This window comes from Barbus barbus, assembly GCF_936440315.1.
Source record: "Barbus barbus genome assembly, chromosome: 23".
Taxonomy (NCBI): Eukaryota; Metazoa; Chordata; class Actinopteri; order Cypriniformes; family Cyprinidae; genus Barbus; species Barbus barbus.
In genome coordinates this window covers 20,313,762-20,331,749 of record NC_136751.1, presented here as the reverse complement: position 1 = coordinate 20,331,749, position 17,988 = coordinate 20,313,762, and the positions used below count along the sequence as shown (strand labels likewise).

The 17,988-nt window shown below is 38.2% G+C and overlaps 1 protein-coding gene across 1 annotated transcript in view; it reads right to left on the bottom strand.

Moving 5' to 3' along the window:
• Window positions 1-17,988, bottom strand: part of LOC306842729 (multiple epidermal growth factor-like domains protein 11) — a gene marked incomplete at its 5' end in the record, with an annotated part of 93,082 nt that overhangs the window by 21,665 nt on the left and 53,429 nt on the right. The window contains 4 exons of the mRNA XM_079373762.1: window positions 1,384-1,530; window positions 9,155-9,257; window positions 9,392-9,555; window positions 10,596-10,716. Of these exons, the coding sequence (XP_079229888.1) occupies window positions 1,384-1,530; window positions 9,155-9,257; window positions 9,392-9,555; window positions 10,596-10,716 (535 nt within the window). The remainder of the gene's footprint in view (window positions 1-1,383; window positions 1,531-9,154; window positions 9,258-9,391; window positions 9,556-10,595; window positions 10,717-17,988) is intronic.

Sequence of the window (17,988 nt, the reverse complement as noted above, 5' to 3'; positions counted from 1 at the left end):
CCATCATCACCACCCCGTCCCTTATTCGCCGCCCTTCACCAGGCTCCCGACGGGAGTGGGTGTGTGAGAGAGAGGAGGGGCGCTGAAACAGCCAGGGCTGGCGGCGTGTGATGAGGCGCACCTGACGTGAATAGAGCCTCATCACCGCCGCCGTTTAAACTCCGAGCGCGCCTCTCCTCGGGAGACCGGTCTCTTCCCCGTGCATGCACGCTGGTGTCCTCGTGGGTCCAGGAAAGGGAGCGTAGAGGGAACTACCTGCCGCCGCCAGAGACGCGAGCGGCCGGACCCGCAGTCCGGCCGACACTGCACCCGCGATACGGCCGTCGGGCAAGGACGCCGGGCCGTGGAATCCCGTCGAGCACCCGGGGATGAAGGAGTTGGACGAAGCCGCCACAGAAGCCACCGTCACCCGCGCCCCGGGACCTCCAGACGGGAGCGCGTGCGGCCGCCGGACTCCGCCCCTTACCTGGACCCTTCCCTCCTGAACACTGCCCTCCTTCACGAGCCCCGCAGCACAACGAGGACACCAGATCCCTGTTTATTTTGGACACTTTTCCCCCTTTGGACACTTTATTTTAAATATTTTGTTTAATAAAAACCTCTCCGAGGCTTGACGCCACGCCCACTGTGTCTGTCGTTGGCTCCTCCCGCCACAATATATATATATATATATATATATATTTATTTATAGTTTATTCTGTACACACACACATATATACACATATATACACATATACATATATATATATATATACACACACACACACAAAGTATATTTATTTGTAATATGAACTATTAATCTATTTATTGAATGCACGTTGTTTATTAGATAGATAACATGTTAGTTAGATAACCAGGACATGTTTTTTCATGCTCACCGGTCTCCTGCTACAGTATATTACTGACTTTACCATATACAGACTATATTTGATCCTTGAAAATGACCAGCAATCAGTCAGCTTATCTGTTGAGGGCACAGTGTGGTAAAGAGAAACAGCAAGAGCAAAACAGTGTCTTAAGAAGCAGACCCTTGAGAGACCAAGTAAACACTTCTCCTCATGGAGAGGCTGATGAGAGCCCCACATGGACACTGCATCTGTACAGCGATCCAGGCCTGAAGTGATTAAGACTTGTGTGATTAAAGATTTGCTCGCACATGTTCATGACTCTTCACTAAGTGCTTCCCTCTTCAACCGTCCCCACTCCACTCCCAGAGGGTCACCGTCTGTATGTAACAGTCGTGACCCCCTCTCATCCCCACCAGTTGTTTATCATCTCGGCTGAAGTGTGTTCAAATAAACTACTTATGTGACAGGCTTTGAGAAGGTGACATTGCGTAAAGAGTGTCACTGGAAGGAGAACGGAAGTTGACAGGAAGCTTACTTCTCTTGCAGGAAGTCCCGCGAAAGCCGGGAGCGCACACGCAGGTCCCGTCTTCAGGAGAGCAGGAGCCTCCGTTCTGGCATGAGCAGGTCATGGAGCAGTTAGGCCCCCAGTAGCCTTGAGGGCAGATGCTGTCACAGTGGATGCCTGTTAAAAACAAATGAGGGAAGTATCAGTGCATGTTCTCCATGTGATTCCTTATATACACTATTATAGCAGAAAACAGAAGTGGGAATAGATGCAAGAACGCGAAACCAACAAAAGCAAAATAAATCAGATGCTTGTTTTGAAAAGAGACATATGCGATGGGGGACGCCTGAACCTAAGGGCACTGCTTTTATAGTAAGCTAGTATCACAATTTCTATTGGGACACCAACAGAGTACCAAGCAGGCTTCTCTGAAAGCACAAGTCCTGGTTTCAAAAGCGTGGGGTGTGTGTAGGTTCATGCATCTCTTGGCCGCAGCACTGGGCTGCTCTGTGCTGTGCTCTGTATGTATTTTTGATCAGACTGGGCCTCCTTGCCAGTGCAGAGTGTTCATTAACAGGGCCAAGTCCCTCGAGTGGTTGAGCCTCCTCTCCCATTCTCTTTCAGCTGGTTTGTGTGTAGAGTTCCAACTAGGGACACGCTCAAGTACGCACACTCACACGCACACACAAATATATAAAGAAGAGACCTACTATATTGCTTCAAAGTGTTGTAATGTAATGACATTAGCTGGTCATGCTGGTGTAACCCACAACTACCCGGTTTTGGCATGCTAGCTATGGTACAAGTGATCTTTTTTTTTTTTCAGGACCAGATATCAGAAGATTAGGTCGATTCACTGGAGTGTATTGGATTGATAACAGAAATTAATGAAAGAATGAATTCAGACGCAAAGGTAAATGTAAATGAAAAGAGGTAACTGAATATATTGTTCTTGAGTAAATTAAAATGATGAAAAGAAATTAAACCCAAATAAACAATGTCAAACAATAGTTCAGTTCATGAGAGATACTGAAATTCAAATGAGAAATATAGATTTCAGAATCAGAATTACATACACCTCAAGTAAAGAATTCAGATTTCAGACATGGAATGTCAAATTCAGTTTCACAATTCACAATTTGTATCCACAGAGAGGAAAAAAAAAACAATTTTAAATGTCAAAGCTCAATGTCCAAATTCCAGTTTGTTCAGTTCCAGTTCAATATGAAAAATTTTAAGCTCAGTCCAGAGAAAAGTCCAAAGAGGAAAAAAAAAAAATACCAGTTCAAGGTGAGTATGTTTTGTCCTACCAGTCCAGCAAAATGATTGTTCTTTTTACTTTCAGGTACGATCAATTAGATGGGTGGCTCGCCATGTCCAAACCACAGAAAGAGCATCCACGAAAGGGACAGATCAGGATTCCCGAGTAGAAATAACAAAACCATAAAACATGGAAGAAAGAGAAGGGAAAAGAAAACCCGGCCAAGGAGAAAAAAAATAAGATGAAAAAGGAGAATAAAGCAGAGTATGTCTTGATTTGGCCTTAATCCAGATAGTTTTCATTGTCTTTCTCGTGCGCGTCTAACTTTCCAACTCGTTTCTTCGTCAGCTTCTATTTCTTTAAAATATGAATTCTAAGGATTTCTTTTACTCAAATAATCAAATTTTAGATTTGATTGATCTAAACCAGGGCTGTCCAAACTCGGTCCTGGAGGGCTGGTGTCCTGCAGAGTTTAGCTCCAACTTGCCTCCAACACACCTGCATGGAAGTTTCTAGTATGCTTAGTAAGAGCTTGATTAGCTGCTTCAGGTGTGTTTAATTAGGGTTGGAGCTAAACTCTGCAGGACACCGGCCCTCCTGGACTGAGTTTGGACAGCCCTGATCTAAACCATCTTTTTAGGGATAATGAACAAATTCAATCTAATCGCGTCGCTCTATGTATTTCTCTCCGTCACCCTCTGCACTCTCTCCTTAACTTACCTCGGAGGCGGAGCTAACCTCTGACCTTAACCAAGTCAAAACTTACTTTGGCAAATTCTTTTTTATTTTTTTTAAAATCTCAATGTGTGTTTGGATATATATAGCAAATTATATCAACATTTCTCCTATTATTAATACAAATATATTAACAAGTAAAATAAACTAGTTATCTTTTTTATCTTTTTCTTTTGACTTAATCAGTGACTTGGGTTACACTGGGGTTATAACAAAAACAGGAAAACAACAAAGCACATGGACACACATTCTCACAAACAAGCTTACAACCGAACCAGCACAGCAGATGAACAGCTAAATGCTGAATACTATAAAACAGATCATTAACAGAAATTAAAAAATACATAAAAAATACATATAAAATGTAATATAACAAAATAATAGAAAAGACACAATATATGTGTATATCAATGTAGATAGATGGATAGATTTTTTATTAGATGATAGATGGATAGTTTTTAAATTAAACATCTTAAATTAATCATAACTAACATTCCTCTTCCTTGCAGGCTTAACATTTGTCTTTTCCTTGCAGGCCTAACGTTTGTAACGCTTTTGATAACTAAATGTACCAACACTTTAGTTAGTATGTTTCTGTAACGGAGCGAACGAGACGTGAGATGTGCGGATCCATTTGCAAGCTTTATTAAACAAAGACGTGGTCAAAAAACACAAGCAGGGTCAAAATATCAGCAAACAGTTATGGCACAGACGAGATACAAGAATAACCCAAAAGGCAAGCATGGGTCTTTGATCGGCGAACATAATCCAGAGGGCTTGACAATACAGGAACTGAACAGAAAACACAGAATGGCTCGGTAAGGCAGCTAACACTAGGGGAGTGCTATACGCAGAACAATACACGGCAATCTGTGAAAAGAAGTCCATGGTTTATAAAGGGTGTGTGATTGTGAGATGGTTCTCAGGTGTGAGCGTGTGATTGAGACAGCTGAGTGTACTTAGTGCAATGAATGATGGGAAATGCAGTCCAGGGTAAAATGTAACAGTCTGTGTGGTGTGAAGGTCAATGTGATGGAGGAGTGACCCGCTGGTGAGTAAACGGAAGTTCATAGACCAGATTCGTGACAGTTGCAATTACGGATGCATATGGACAAGACGGCCAGACGTTTGTCTGAATATAAAAATAACCATAACAACCCATGACATGAGTAATGAGCTGAAGTAATCAAAAACCAAATTTGTTTTGCAAGTAACAGTGTGGAGGTTTGTTGAATTTCACTTATGAAGAACCAATTACATTAGAGAAAAATTATGTAATGAATCTTTGCCATGCACCTATGCTATACAATTTTATTTTATTTATTTTTTTGGGGAGATTTTCTGCAATTGGTATGAGGTCCTCCTGGCCATGATTAAAGCTTATTCAAGGCATTGTCTGGAGTCAGTCTGGTTACTGCTACGCAGCAGGCATAGTGGAACACTAGAGCTCTTAGTCCCAAGTGATAGTGTTCATAGGTGGCGAGACATTGTCTTACTAAGAGTGAGACTCTCCTAGGAGTTAGGAGTTAGGTTCCCCAGTGCGGTCAGAGCTATCAACGATTAGCTGTCAGAAAAGTCACCTGAGGATAATTTTTGATGTCAGTAGTCACCCGATTTAACTTAAGCCAGGTTGCGTAGGGGAATTTCTACAATAATTCTGGTTATTAATATTATTAACATATTAAGAGCCTCCAAGTGGCGTCTGACATTTTCTTCTAAAATGAGCATTTTTATCAAGCTCCAATATTTATGTTCAGTTATTTTACTTTAATTGCATAGAAAAGGACCTACACATTGCCATTAGAGTAAAATTACTGAACTTAAACATAGAAGCCTGATAAAAATGCTCATTTTAGATGAAAATTTCAAACGACAATCTTCATATATATAAATTTTATATATATATATATATATATATATATTTGTGCTGTCAAACGATGTGGCTGCTGTCATAAATTTAAAAAAAGCCATTAGTCATTTGGAACAATGAACTACAGTGAACTGACCACAGATAAGACTAAGTACACCATTTATCTTTGGTAAAATCAGTGTAATGCTCATCCTCGAGTGGCTTATTGCTTTATTAATACAACTTAAATAAATTAGCATCTATATATTTCACACTCCATAAGCAAGATGGCATAGAAGGTTGAAATGGTGCACACACACACACACACACACACACACACACACACGCATTCTCAAGCACATCCTTTCAAGCTGCAGCTCAGGAACCTAATTTACAATTTCCTTTGACAGAGACTTTCTGAATGAGTGGCACGGCCCATTAAAATGGCATTAGTCCCAGGGCTTTGAATTAGACCGGGTCTAAACTTCAGGGACAGGCATCATACCTGCTTCACCTCTGTGGCAGAACAGAGAAGTAGTTGGATGGAGAGGCAACGGGGATGTGCAGTTAAGACAAGCCCAGTCACCGCACATGAAAGGAGGGGCAAGCCTCTTTGAGCTTCTGCTGGGCTGGGCAGAAAAAAAGTCCTGCACTTCCTTTATTGTCAGCAATGAATGAGAATAGAAGAGTGCCCTGAAAGCCTAATGGTGACAAACAGAGGGGCTTTTGAGTAGAGCGAGGGAGAAGAAAGAGGAGAAGTGACTCTCTGCATATGAGACTTTTCTAGAAGAGAACTGCCAGGGGGACTGGCAGCCAATTAATGAGTGAAGAGCAAGTACCATCATATACCATCACTTTCCACCGCACTTTACATGTTAAGTGGACACACGGGTGCACATGCCTGCACACGTAATGCAAAGATTTCTAGAGGACACTGTGTTATACCCATGATCCTCCAGTCTAGAGCCCCTGCAGCACCTAATATCACAAGACCACATTTCTTTGCTTTCTCACTCTATCTCTCTCCCAGTTATTTTGTCTCTTTCGCTTCCTCCTTCCATTAAACGCACACAGAGTTTTATTGAAAGTGACCATTTAATTCCCATCTCACACATCCCTCTCTTTCTCTCTTTTGATAAAACACACTCTCAGCTTGTCTGTCCTTGGGCATATCTTTCTGTATGTTCTACTCCTCCATTCTTTAGTAATACTTTTCATTTTATCACACAAATCTTATAACTGCTGCTCTTCAAAGATAGTCCGTTTACATTCTTACCTTACTGAGTTCATAATTAATATTTTATTTGTGATAATTTATTTGTTATTTTTATTACTATTTTTCACAACCATCTCTGGCTCTTAGAATTAAACGGATATATATATCGCTGCTGTACTATTAAGCCTTCTATGTATATGCTTTTGTAATTATTAAATATTTTTATATAACTCTTTGGCCAATTTTCATAACCTTTCCAGTTTGGGATTACTACAATCCCAAGTATTTGTGAAAATTATTTTGGTTCATATGATTCACTTATGAATTGTTCTATTTGTTTAATGATTTCAAAAGAACAAATGTTATTATAATTATGGCTTGCAAGTTTTAGTGTACACAAAAGCCATATCTAGCCAATGAAACAAACAAAATTAATAATTTGTTTTATAAAAATGCCACAATATTAAAAAATTAACACACACACACACACACACACACACACACACACACACACACACACACACAAACATACACACACAAACTTTCTAAATAAAAAAAATAAAATAAAAAATTAATTATTGCTCCTCAATTTCTTTAAATGATCTTTTGGGACTTGGAGGAAGTTTTGAGAGATACAATTGCAGGGCTTTATAGTTATAGTATAGACTTTATAGTAAAAACTCTTATTTCAGAAGATCAATTCAAATTTGATACGACCTATTTAAATGAGCAACCTGAAAAACATGACTCCATGCGCGATTCCTTATCATACATTCTTATGCAATCACGCTCTCTCTCTCTCCATCTCATGTGTAGCTCATTCTCTTAAAGTCTTAGACCTGACGCTATCTTCTCACATATGCACTATGTACGTCTAGCGCTGTCTCTCTCTCTCTCTCTCTCTCTCTCTCGATAGCTTCCATAAATCACTGCTCTGCATAGTCTCTTTGTTCAGATGCTCACAGTCTCAGAGGCCTATTTGCACCCTGGTGACTCCATTAGGCCTGGCAGATGGCGGAGACCTGGGCAGGATGCAGAGCGTGAGATTTCTGCGAAGCTGTCTCCTTCTTGCAGATAATGAAAGCCACATCATTTCCCAGTACACATGGTCAGAAAGTTATGGAGGGCCTGAAGGCAAAGCCACATCTACCATCATAACCTGCTCCCTTACGTTTCTTGTATAACATGTTCACATGCTGAAGAACTTGTAAACACAGCCCTTCTGTGATATTCAAACATGTCCACTGCCTCTCATATCTCTTTCTTGGACACCCAGTGCTGAGACCACTGCAACAGAAGGTGTAAGCGCAGTGTGAAACCGTATATGCAAACCGCAGAACGATTGCTTCATTCTGGGTCAGTGCAATCTAATTAGTTAACATGATCAGCAACAGTTATTATAAACGCTTCATGCTTTCAGCAATATCATATTAATCTGCCTGTAGGCTGTGTGTCCTATGATAACATCTTTTGGAGACATGGTGGTCCTGTGCAGAATAATCTGAACAATATACGCACACACATATGCCGAATCGGTTTAATTTAAACATACAAGATTAGCAGGAGCTGAAATAAAAATAAGATATTGCTTTGCTATTCAAATCAAATGGGATTGCATTTTTTCATAATTATATTTCAGAAAAAAATCACAAATTTTCCCTCAAGATGAAGGCAGTTGAAAGATTAATATGGTTATGATTACAAAGAAAACACTGACTTTATTATTTCTGGATTACTTTAAAAATTAACACTGAAATATTTTATTGGAAAATCAATTACATTCTAACAATAAACTATAGCAGATGCTTCGGGGTGGATATTATATATTATATTATATGTGTCATGAAGACACATTGTGGTATCTCGAGAGACCTCAATATCTTCAAAATTCTGCCAGCTGATTCTTATAAAGATTAGCAGTAGTATTACTACTAGTAGTAAGTCTGTTTCACACAGCTTGAGCAAGCAGCGCTGCAGCGTAACTGTAACAGCAGGGTCTCATTGTACTTTCACACTGACAGTGTTTCTGCAACGTAACAGAACTGCAGCTCTATACAGAATATAAAGTCATTTCTGGATAACCACACTGAGTATTCCCATAACAACGGCCATAACATAAAATGGGCTACCAATAATTTGTACTCCAACATCTTGAAAACTTCTTCCTCATGAAATCAAAGCGTAGCTATAAACTTAAGTGTTTAATCTAGTGTTCAGATGTTTGGGGTTGGTAATATTTTTAATGTTTGAAATAAGTATTGCATGCTAACCAAGCCTGCATTAATTGAATAAAAAATATAATAAAAAATTTGAAATATTATTATAACTTAAAATAACTTTTCTAATTTAAAATATTTTAAAATATAATATAGTCCTGTGATGGCAAAGCTGAATTTTCAGCAGTCATTGCTCCAGTCTTCAGTGTCACATGATCCTTCAGAAATCATTCTAATATGATGATTTGGTGCTCAAGAATCATTTCTTCTTATTATGAATCAATGTTAAAAACAGATATGCTGCAAAGAATTATATATTTTTTTACGATTCTTTGATGAATAGAAAGTTCAATGTGGATAGTCTTTACTGTCACTTTTCATACATTTAATGTGTCATATGTGCCTGTTTAAATCACATCAATTCTTCTTTCAACAAAGAGTTAGTAATTCACTCCAGCTTCTATGTTGCTTCATAAAATCCTATTTTAACACGCCGATGTGATTGTCACCGGTCTTACACTCACCTGTCCATCCTGGCAAACAGCGACAGAATCCACTCACAGGGTCGCATCCATCAGCGTGGTTACAGTCACAACGCTCGCGACACTCCAGCCCGTATGTGCCATCCTGAATAACCACACACACAAACCATCTTGCTAAGCTTAAACTGCCCTGTCATGACAAATATTTATAAATCAAACGGCCAGTCCTGCTAGCCTCTGGCAGAGAGACAATGGAACCAGTCCCAGGAAGATACTCACGGGGCAGGGCTGCTGGCAGCGTTCTCCTCTCCAGCCTGAGGTACAGGTACAGGAGCCGTCGATTGGGTCACAAGCCGCACCATTGGCACACAAACAAGTCTGGTTACAGCCCAATCCCCAAGTCCCGCTGGAGCACAGGATTGAGCAATCTACACCCTGCCAACCTGTAAAACAATGGGAGAACGGTACAGACATTGCACCACAGGTTCTTTCAGTTGTTTATTTGCTAAAAACGAGGGTTTAACATTATCTTTTTGAGTTCTAGCCAAAGCTTCTCTAGTTTATAACAGTGTTCAATTAATAGAGCGGGAAGAGGGGGAAGTGAGGTCACGTCTTGACAGAAGCCAGAGGATTCTTGTCTCCCTCGGCTCACGCCGCATAGAAGTCAATGAGTTGAATATATGCATGGTTTGAGGTCAACATAAGAGCAGAGTGAGATAGGCAGAGAAGCTATGCACACTGGGGTTCTGCATTATGAATGGGATGAGGATTTTAAAGGTACTGTCTCTAATGAGCTTCCTTCCAAACTGGAGGGACCGGAACGAATACTCTGCTGGTACAGGCCTTTAAGGATGAGTCCATGTTTATGCAACAATAAAGGCCTTCCCGCAGGTACGGTTAGCTGCGGTCAGCCAAAACTGAGCACTCACAGGGCTCTTGTGGATTCACGCTGCATTTTTTATGCTATTACAGCCTAAAAAGGCCATATGTGGATGTAAGTGCTAAGTGGTTATGTATCCTTTGAAAGTGACCTGGAGAGACTTTGGATCCTTTGATATTGAAACACCAGTTTTTCCGTAATGACAGAGATGGATATATAGAGAACGGATGGGGTATTATTTACTGTTGTTTTTTTTTATGTCTGATATCCAGAAAGTGTTTTTGGAGTATAACATGCTTGTCAGGCATTCCTAATTTTTATTTATAGACAGGGTTAATTCTCTAAACACTGACATCTTTTTTAAAGGGAATTAGAAAATTATTAATTAGTCCCAGAGTAATCGAACATAAAGATTTTGACTTTTCCTTAGCATTTGATTGCATGTATTGATTGCTTATTGATTTATTTGTACAGGTCAAGCTATAATCTTGTTATTATGTTGGTTGTAAACCCATAGTCTCTCATGGCTTTCCCACTATTCATGTTAAAATGAAAAATTAGGGAATAAGGATAAAGGAAGAAGGAGAGCATATTATTCTGTACCTTCTTTACAGATGCAGGAGCCATCGATTGGTGAGCAGGATGCCTGGTTGTGGCAGTGGCAGGTGGAAGTGCAGTTAGTACCGTATAGTCCACGTGGACAGGTTTGGGAACAGTCGTCTCCCTGAAAAACACAGAGATGAACTGTTCAAGAAATATATATTAAACAAATTTTGCCCTGGCAACTACCTACAACAATGTATCAAATGTACAGTAATGTGTGGAACCACCCAGAACCTTTTAACCAGTATTGGGGAGTAACTTGCATGTAATGGCATTTCGTTATTAAATTACAAAATAAGGTTACACTTTATTTTAAGCCGTGTTCTTGTTAGTGTAATTATACATTTAAGTACTTAGTAATATTTTTTAACTACATGTACTTACTATATGGTTAGGGTTAGGACTAGGGTTACTTCCATGTAATTATGCATAATTAATTGTAATTATAGTAGTAAGTACATGTAACATGTATCAAGGTCACCTTAAAATAAAGTGTTACCCAAAATAAATGTAACTGTAATCAGTTACAGTTACTGAGAATTTTTTAAAATTAAATTACAATTGCTTATGAAAATGTAAACGATTACAAAGGGGGTTACATCTGAATTGTTTTTAACACATAAGCACACATACAGATTTAATTGATTTCTTTCCCAAATTGAGATACCAATATTTCAGGAGTTTAGGACATATAATTTTTTTATTTCCTGTTTGGATTTATGTGTTTATTAAAATCCTGTTGGATTTTATTTTAAGGTTAACTGATATTTTTTAGGTAGGGTAACTTGTAATCTGTAACCTGTTACATTTCCAAAGTAACCTTCCCAACACTGATTTTAGCAACTATATAGCCACACCCTGGCAAGCACCCACGATAGTCTAGCAATAGAATAGCAATGTGATAAATCCACTCAGAACACTCCAGCAGTCATATAATAATGTGCTAAACCACCTAGAACTTTTTAAAAACTACATAGCAACACCCTGGCAACCACCCACAATAACACCTTAGAAGCCACCCAAATCACCCAACAACCTACAACAATATGCAAAACCACCCAGAACATTTTAACCACTACATAGCAACGTCCTGGCAACCACTAACAACACCCTAACATCGTAGGAGTGAGTTTTGCTCAGACAGGCACACATTTCTTTCAGAAAATCTAAGATTTTAGTTATGTAATTTTACACTCTAACATGAGCACTGTGCGGTGAAGTGTGACTCCAAATCCCATCTGAGAATTCTGTGAAACTTTCTGTGAAAATTTCCTGCAAAACAAATTCTGTGCAACAGGAGGGCATATGAGTTCGATACAGTTCAAGTGAGTAGAGAGGTGGAGAACACATTTGCACAGTAGCAAACCTAAAGTCCGTGTGTTGCTAGTCTCCTTGTTGCAGTCACACAGAGTGTGGCAGCGGACGCTCAGAGCTAAAGGCTCACTTTCCCCAGCTGCATTAATGAGCTGACAGCCCCTGGCCCTCGGAACCTCTGTCCATCCCCCAGAAAAGCATTGCTGATGACTGACAGACACTGTGTTCTTAAGCCCTGTTCCCCAGCCAAACAGCACCAGCCCAATCTCGGTGCTTTACCAGGCTCAGCAGGGGAGTCGCCTTGTATCCCAGTGCCGGCCATCGCCGGTGTCTTTTTGCCTCATCCCTGGCTCTGACTGACAGCTGACAAAATGATTTAGACTCCCAATTAGTGGTGTGTTGCGCGCCTCCTGCCTCCGTCTCCCTGGTGCCGGGGATCGAGCAGCAAAGGACCCGCTCTCTCATTATCATCTGGAACTAGGTCTGAGTGGAAAACAGGATAAGATATGCCACAGGACACCATGGGCACCGAGCGGGACCGACTCTCGCTCTCTCTCTATATATTTTTTGTTTCTCCCCTCTCTCTCCTTCTTTCAATCTGTCATCATTTATCTTGCTCGCTCGCTTTGATACAATCATCTCCAATATTTTCTCTTACTCCCACTCTTTTCTTTCTTGTATGCTCTCTTTCTTTTTCATTCTCACTCTCCCACATTCCCCCATTGTATTCCCCATTTCAAATATTCTACCTCTCCATCTGCTTCGCTCGTCCATCCACTCCCCACATGAAAAGCTTACATCTGTGGATTAATTTTTCATCAATCTACGTGCAGTTATCTTTGTTCCGCTCAAAAGTGACAGCACGCAGACTGCTAACAATGGCAGTTCTGTTCTACGGAAAAAGACTTGGTGCTGGCAACCGAATATGGGGCGAGAAAGTTAGTTTGTTCGACTTTTCAGCAGACCTGCAATTTACTGGTGAATGGGTTAGAGGAGGTAAAAGAGTCTCTGGCTCACAAATGACCACAGGGATTTAGTGAGACCCGTGAATGCTCCAGATTACACTGACACAGGCCTGAGAGCACTCATTCAACTGGGTGACTAAACTTCTCTAAAAGCAGGCTAAAGTCAGACTTATGTTTAGAGGTTAAATATTATTAAATATTCACTTTATAATAAAATCAACAAAAAATCATTAGTACATTCAAAAAGCTAGAAATGTTTTCAAACTTTAAATGGTAAATTTTTATATTCAGTGAGGTCCAAAAATCTGAGACTACATTGAAAATCTTGGATACAGTATTTTTTAAATATTAAAATAATAATTTTTAGGATAAAATATAAAAAAAATATTTTTATATATTTTAATTAATATTAATAAGCAAATTTACTTTGTGCAAAAAGTGTGTTTTGTTTCCATTGAAGCACAAAATAAATGATCTTTGGATAATTCTCACATCATGCTGGAAAACAATTAATATTCTTAAATATTCACTTGATAATAAAATGAACACAAATCGTTAGTTAATTTAATCGTTTAGTTAATTCAAAGAGCTAGAAATTTCTCGAAGCTTTGAATTCTACATTTTCACATTCAGTAGGGTCCAAAAAAATAAAAATAAATAATAATTTCAGGGATTCAGTATTTTTTTATACATCTGAAAATAATCAGTTTAGGATAAAAAACCAACAACACTAATTCATTTTTAAATAAGCAAATTAATTACACTGACCAGTTGAGCTTCTTTGTACAAAAGATCAGATGTTTTTGAGTCCACAGAAAAACAACATGCTTTTGGATCATTTTTAGATCATGCTGGAAAACAACATAAAACATTTGATAACACTTTAGTGACCAATTCTCACTATTAACTAGCTGCTTATTAGCATGCCTATTATTAACATATTGGCTGTTTATTAGTACTTATATAGCACAAATTCTGCATGACCATATTCTACATCCCTGATCCTACCCAATACCTAAACTTAACAACTCCCTTACTAACGATTAGTAAGCAGCAATTTAGGAGTTTACTGAAGCAAAAGTCGTAGTTAATGGTTTGTTAATAGCGATAATTAAAGTGTGAACACTTTCTTAAATGTTATTTTGATGTTATTTATTTTCAGTAATAAAATATTTTTATAATTTAAAAAAATGCTAAATTAGTGGTCATTCATACAGTATCTACAAGTGTTAGTAATGAATGCTATTTTAAAGCATTAAAATCCATACTAATGCATCTGTGCATTCTAGTGAAGTGTCATAAAAGCACACATGAACGGGGCATGTGTGCTTTCAACGTGGTACTATCAGCACATTTGGTCCCTCATCTCCCTACCTGTGCTCTCTCCAGTACCAGCAGCACAAGCATATATATGTTCCTTTCCCACTCCTACAAATATCATTCTCTCAGAACTCTACAGATGAGAATTTTGGTGGCCATTACCCCTCTTATTTTCAACCAGACTGCGGTCAAATTGTTAACCTTTGTTGTTCTATAGGTCCGAATGAAAGAGCTGGCCTGGAAATGGAGCTTTGTGTCCCAATTCCATTGCATCTCGGTCAGTCTCCTTGGCCAAAGCTCCTCAAGCAGTGTTTAATAGAACTGGCAGCAGGCCCCCCAAATCCAACACAAAGAGTAGGTGGTGAAAATTAAGATACAGTCTGTGCCTCCGCCTGCTAGTTCAAATCACTGTAGTAGCTCTGCCACAGGACACTGCAACAGTTACAGCCAAGGCAGGAGTTGGCTACAGCCTCTGGTACTGAGTTTGTCTTAATCATCACTGCCATTCTAGTCTTTACCTGCGGCACTGTCTTAATTTTATCTGCTTTGCAATATTTCCGCTGTTTCTGAATGCAGCAGAAGTGAGATCAGTTCAGTGGCGGGAAGATAACTGAAACTGTAGTTTTCCATGTTACTCATAACTTTAAGTGACGCTACTGATGTACAATACGCTACAAGTTAACAAAAAGTAGCTAGCTACATTTAAGCTACACTAGCAGTAAAGAGTTCGGAGATGGTGGCATTCTTTTATTTTTCAGAAAAAAAGTGTTTTATGCTCACCAAAGTTGCATTAATTTGATCAAAAATACAGTAAAAACTAAATATTGTGAAAGTTTTAATACAGTGTATTATAAAATGTAATTGATCCCAGTAATGACGATGCTGAATTTTCCAAATTTCTCAATACCAATGTTGAAAATAATTCTGTCGAAAACATTTTTTGAGAAATCTTTCATGAATAGAAAGCTCAAAAGGGCATTTATTTAAAATAAAATGACATAGCCTTAAGGACTATGCACTTGCATCAAAAAATAAGTACAATGTACTTGCTGTGTTCATATTGTATTGCAAAACACTTTTGCTGCTATTGAGGTGGGATACGGGTAAGGTTAGGGACAGGATTGGTGGTATGGGTAGGTTTAAGGGTGGGTTAAGGTGTAAGGGATAGGTTAACAGTGTAATTATAAATGTAATTACAGAAATTAATTACAGATGTAATTACATGCAGGTATTTTAAAATATAAGTACAATGTAAAAACATATATGTACACAATAAGTGCATTGTACTAAACAATTAATTTAAATGTAAATGTAATGTAATGAAAATGTAAGTACATATTCGTTAAGGCCACTATTCACTATTCTAATTCATTGTAGCCGTGTGTTTATGTATATACTGTTGTTTTTTGTATTAAGGTGCATCTATTGTATTGTTTGTTTAGTAATTATAGATGTGAATTGATGTGAGACACATGTGTGAGATCCAAGACAAATTTTGGAAAGAATTCCAACAATAAAGTGTAACTGGATTGAATAATTGAATTGAAAAAGTAATATTAAAGTTAACAAATGCCTCTAGATTTATTCATTTAACAGACCTTTGAAGTTTGGGCAAAAACTTATGGAAGTGATGTGTTTTCGTGCATTTAATTTTTTCATATGGTGATTGTGAAACACGAAGCACATTGCTTACATGATTTTATGGAGAAATGTGTTATTTTTAATGTTAATTGGCTCAATTTTGATCAAGAACGATGCACTGTGACTTTAATTCAGAGTAAGCGGCGCAGCAAAAATAGACTCGGCACAGAAATGATCACGGCACTGCTGCTCCGGTTCTGCACTGCCGCTGCGTGCAGTGTGAATGCTCTAATCTGTTAACATTGGCGCAGAAAAAAATATGCGCTGCTTACGCGTGCTGTGTGAAACGGCGTGATTTAGAAGTTGCTAATGCTGCTTTTAGTTTTAGTTACTCCCAAACTATTTTTTTCGTTTCTCGTAGTTCTCCAACTCTAAAGTTACTAGCTCTAGAGGAAAGTACATTTGCTTCTAAGGATGAACAAGATGAACAGGACTGTACGCAATACTATAACGCATTCAGTGAAGAAAAAGAACGAGTCATCCATTTATTTTAACATCTCTCTAAAATAAATTCAGATTACTGATATGATCATCTCTCTATCTGTCTTTCTCATGCTCTTTTCTTGCATCTAATCACTTTCATTTTAACATCCCCTTTGTTCATCAGAGAACACGAAGCTGGGTAGATTGTGTACCATGCGCAACCAACTAGATAACAAAACAATTTGCTATTTATGTCATATAGAGTCTTGCCTAGATATCACAATCTATTTCGGAGTCCTTGTTTCTTGCGCTTCTTTCTGTGTTTGGCAAAGTCTTTGTGTTAAGTCTAAACCTGCTGTGTAATAAGACACAAGCATTGAGAAAGTAGCATTTCTGAGACTCTCACCTTGTTCCCAGCCTCCCTGCAGGAGTTGATGTGTTTATGTGTGTGTGTGTGTGTATGTGTGTGTGTGAGATCATTTTCAAAGCAATAAACTGTATTCGCTGACACTTCTGCTTTAAGTATCAGGACAAGCACAAAAACTTTTCAAAGAAAGATCAAGGGAAGTGCTGACTAGAAAGGTTCTCTGAACGATGCTTCCAGTTTTCACTTAAAATCCACAATCATAAACCTTTATTATGTAATTATGAGTTTTGCCACCTTCATATGTCATATCTATGGCCCTGTTTAGACTTGGTATCTTCCATTTTCGGTCATCCGATCACAAGTGGTGAGCCAAGACACATTGCTGTTTGCACCTGTGTCACATAAATGTGTCTGTGATGGGATTTTGATGGGAAGGTTACTGATTTTGTAAGTATAAACTTACTACATTTCTTACTTACTGCATGGTGTTAAAAGTGTAGTAAAAAAAAAAAAAAAATATATATATATATATATATATATATACACACACACATATAGTGCTGGGGTTAACGCATTGTAAGTAACATAACTGAGTTACATAATCAGATAAATTTTTTCAGGTAACTAGTAAAGTAATGCATTGCTTTTTAATTTACAGTAAAATATCTGAGTTACTTTTTCTAATAAGTAACACCTGTTACTTTGTTTTCCCATTTATTGACTAACAGCTCTCCTGTTCCCATGTTGAGAAAAATCTGCAGTAAGTGCAGAGGTGTTGTGTGCAATGTGTAAATACAATGGTTACTGTAGTTCTAAACTAAATATGAACATGCATTTACTCCTCTCACTTGCACAAAAATAGATTTAGTATTCCTCAAAATGAATAAAAACTGAAATGCAAACTCAGAATATGATGCAAACCTGCAATAATTAAATATGTTAATAATTGAATTTACGTTTCCTTCAGCCGGAGGCTTATTCATTTCACTTTTGGAGTGAAAGGGCTTTTACATATGCCAAAAATATTACTTTTATATATTAAAACATACAAGCAAGCCCAGCTCAGATGAGAAAAAGTAACGCAAAAGTAACATAACGCATCACTTTACTAACTAAGTAATGCAATTAGTTACTTTTTAGGGAGTAACTCATTATTGTAATACATTACTTTTACAGTAACTTTCCCCAACACTGTGTGTGTGTATATATCTATATATATACACAGTATATATATTTTTTTTAATACCACCAATTGGAGGTTTTTATCAGGATTCCCACCTGGGTACTGAAGGATTTTTATCTGAGGACTTTTCTGAGATTAATTAATCATTTATGTCATATATAGGATTAAATAATTCTATGA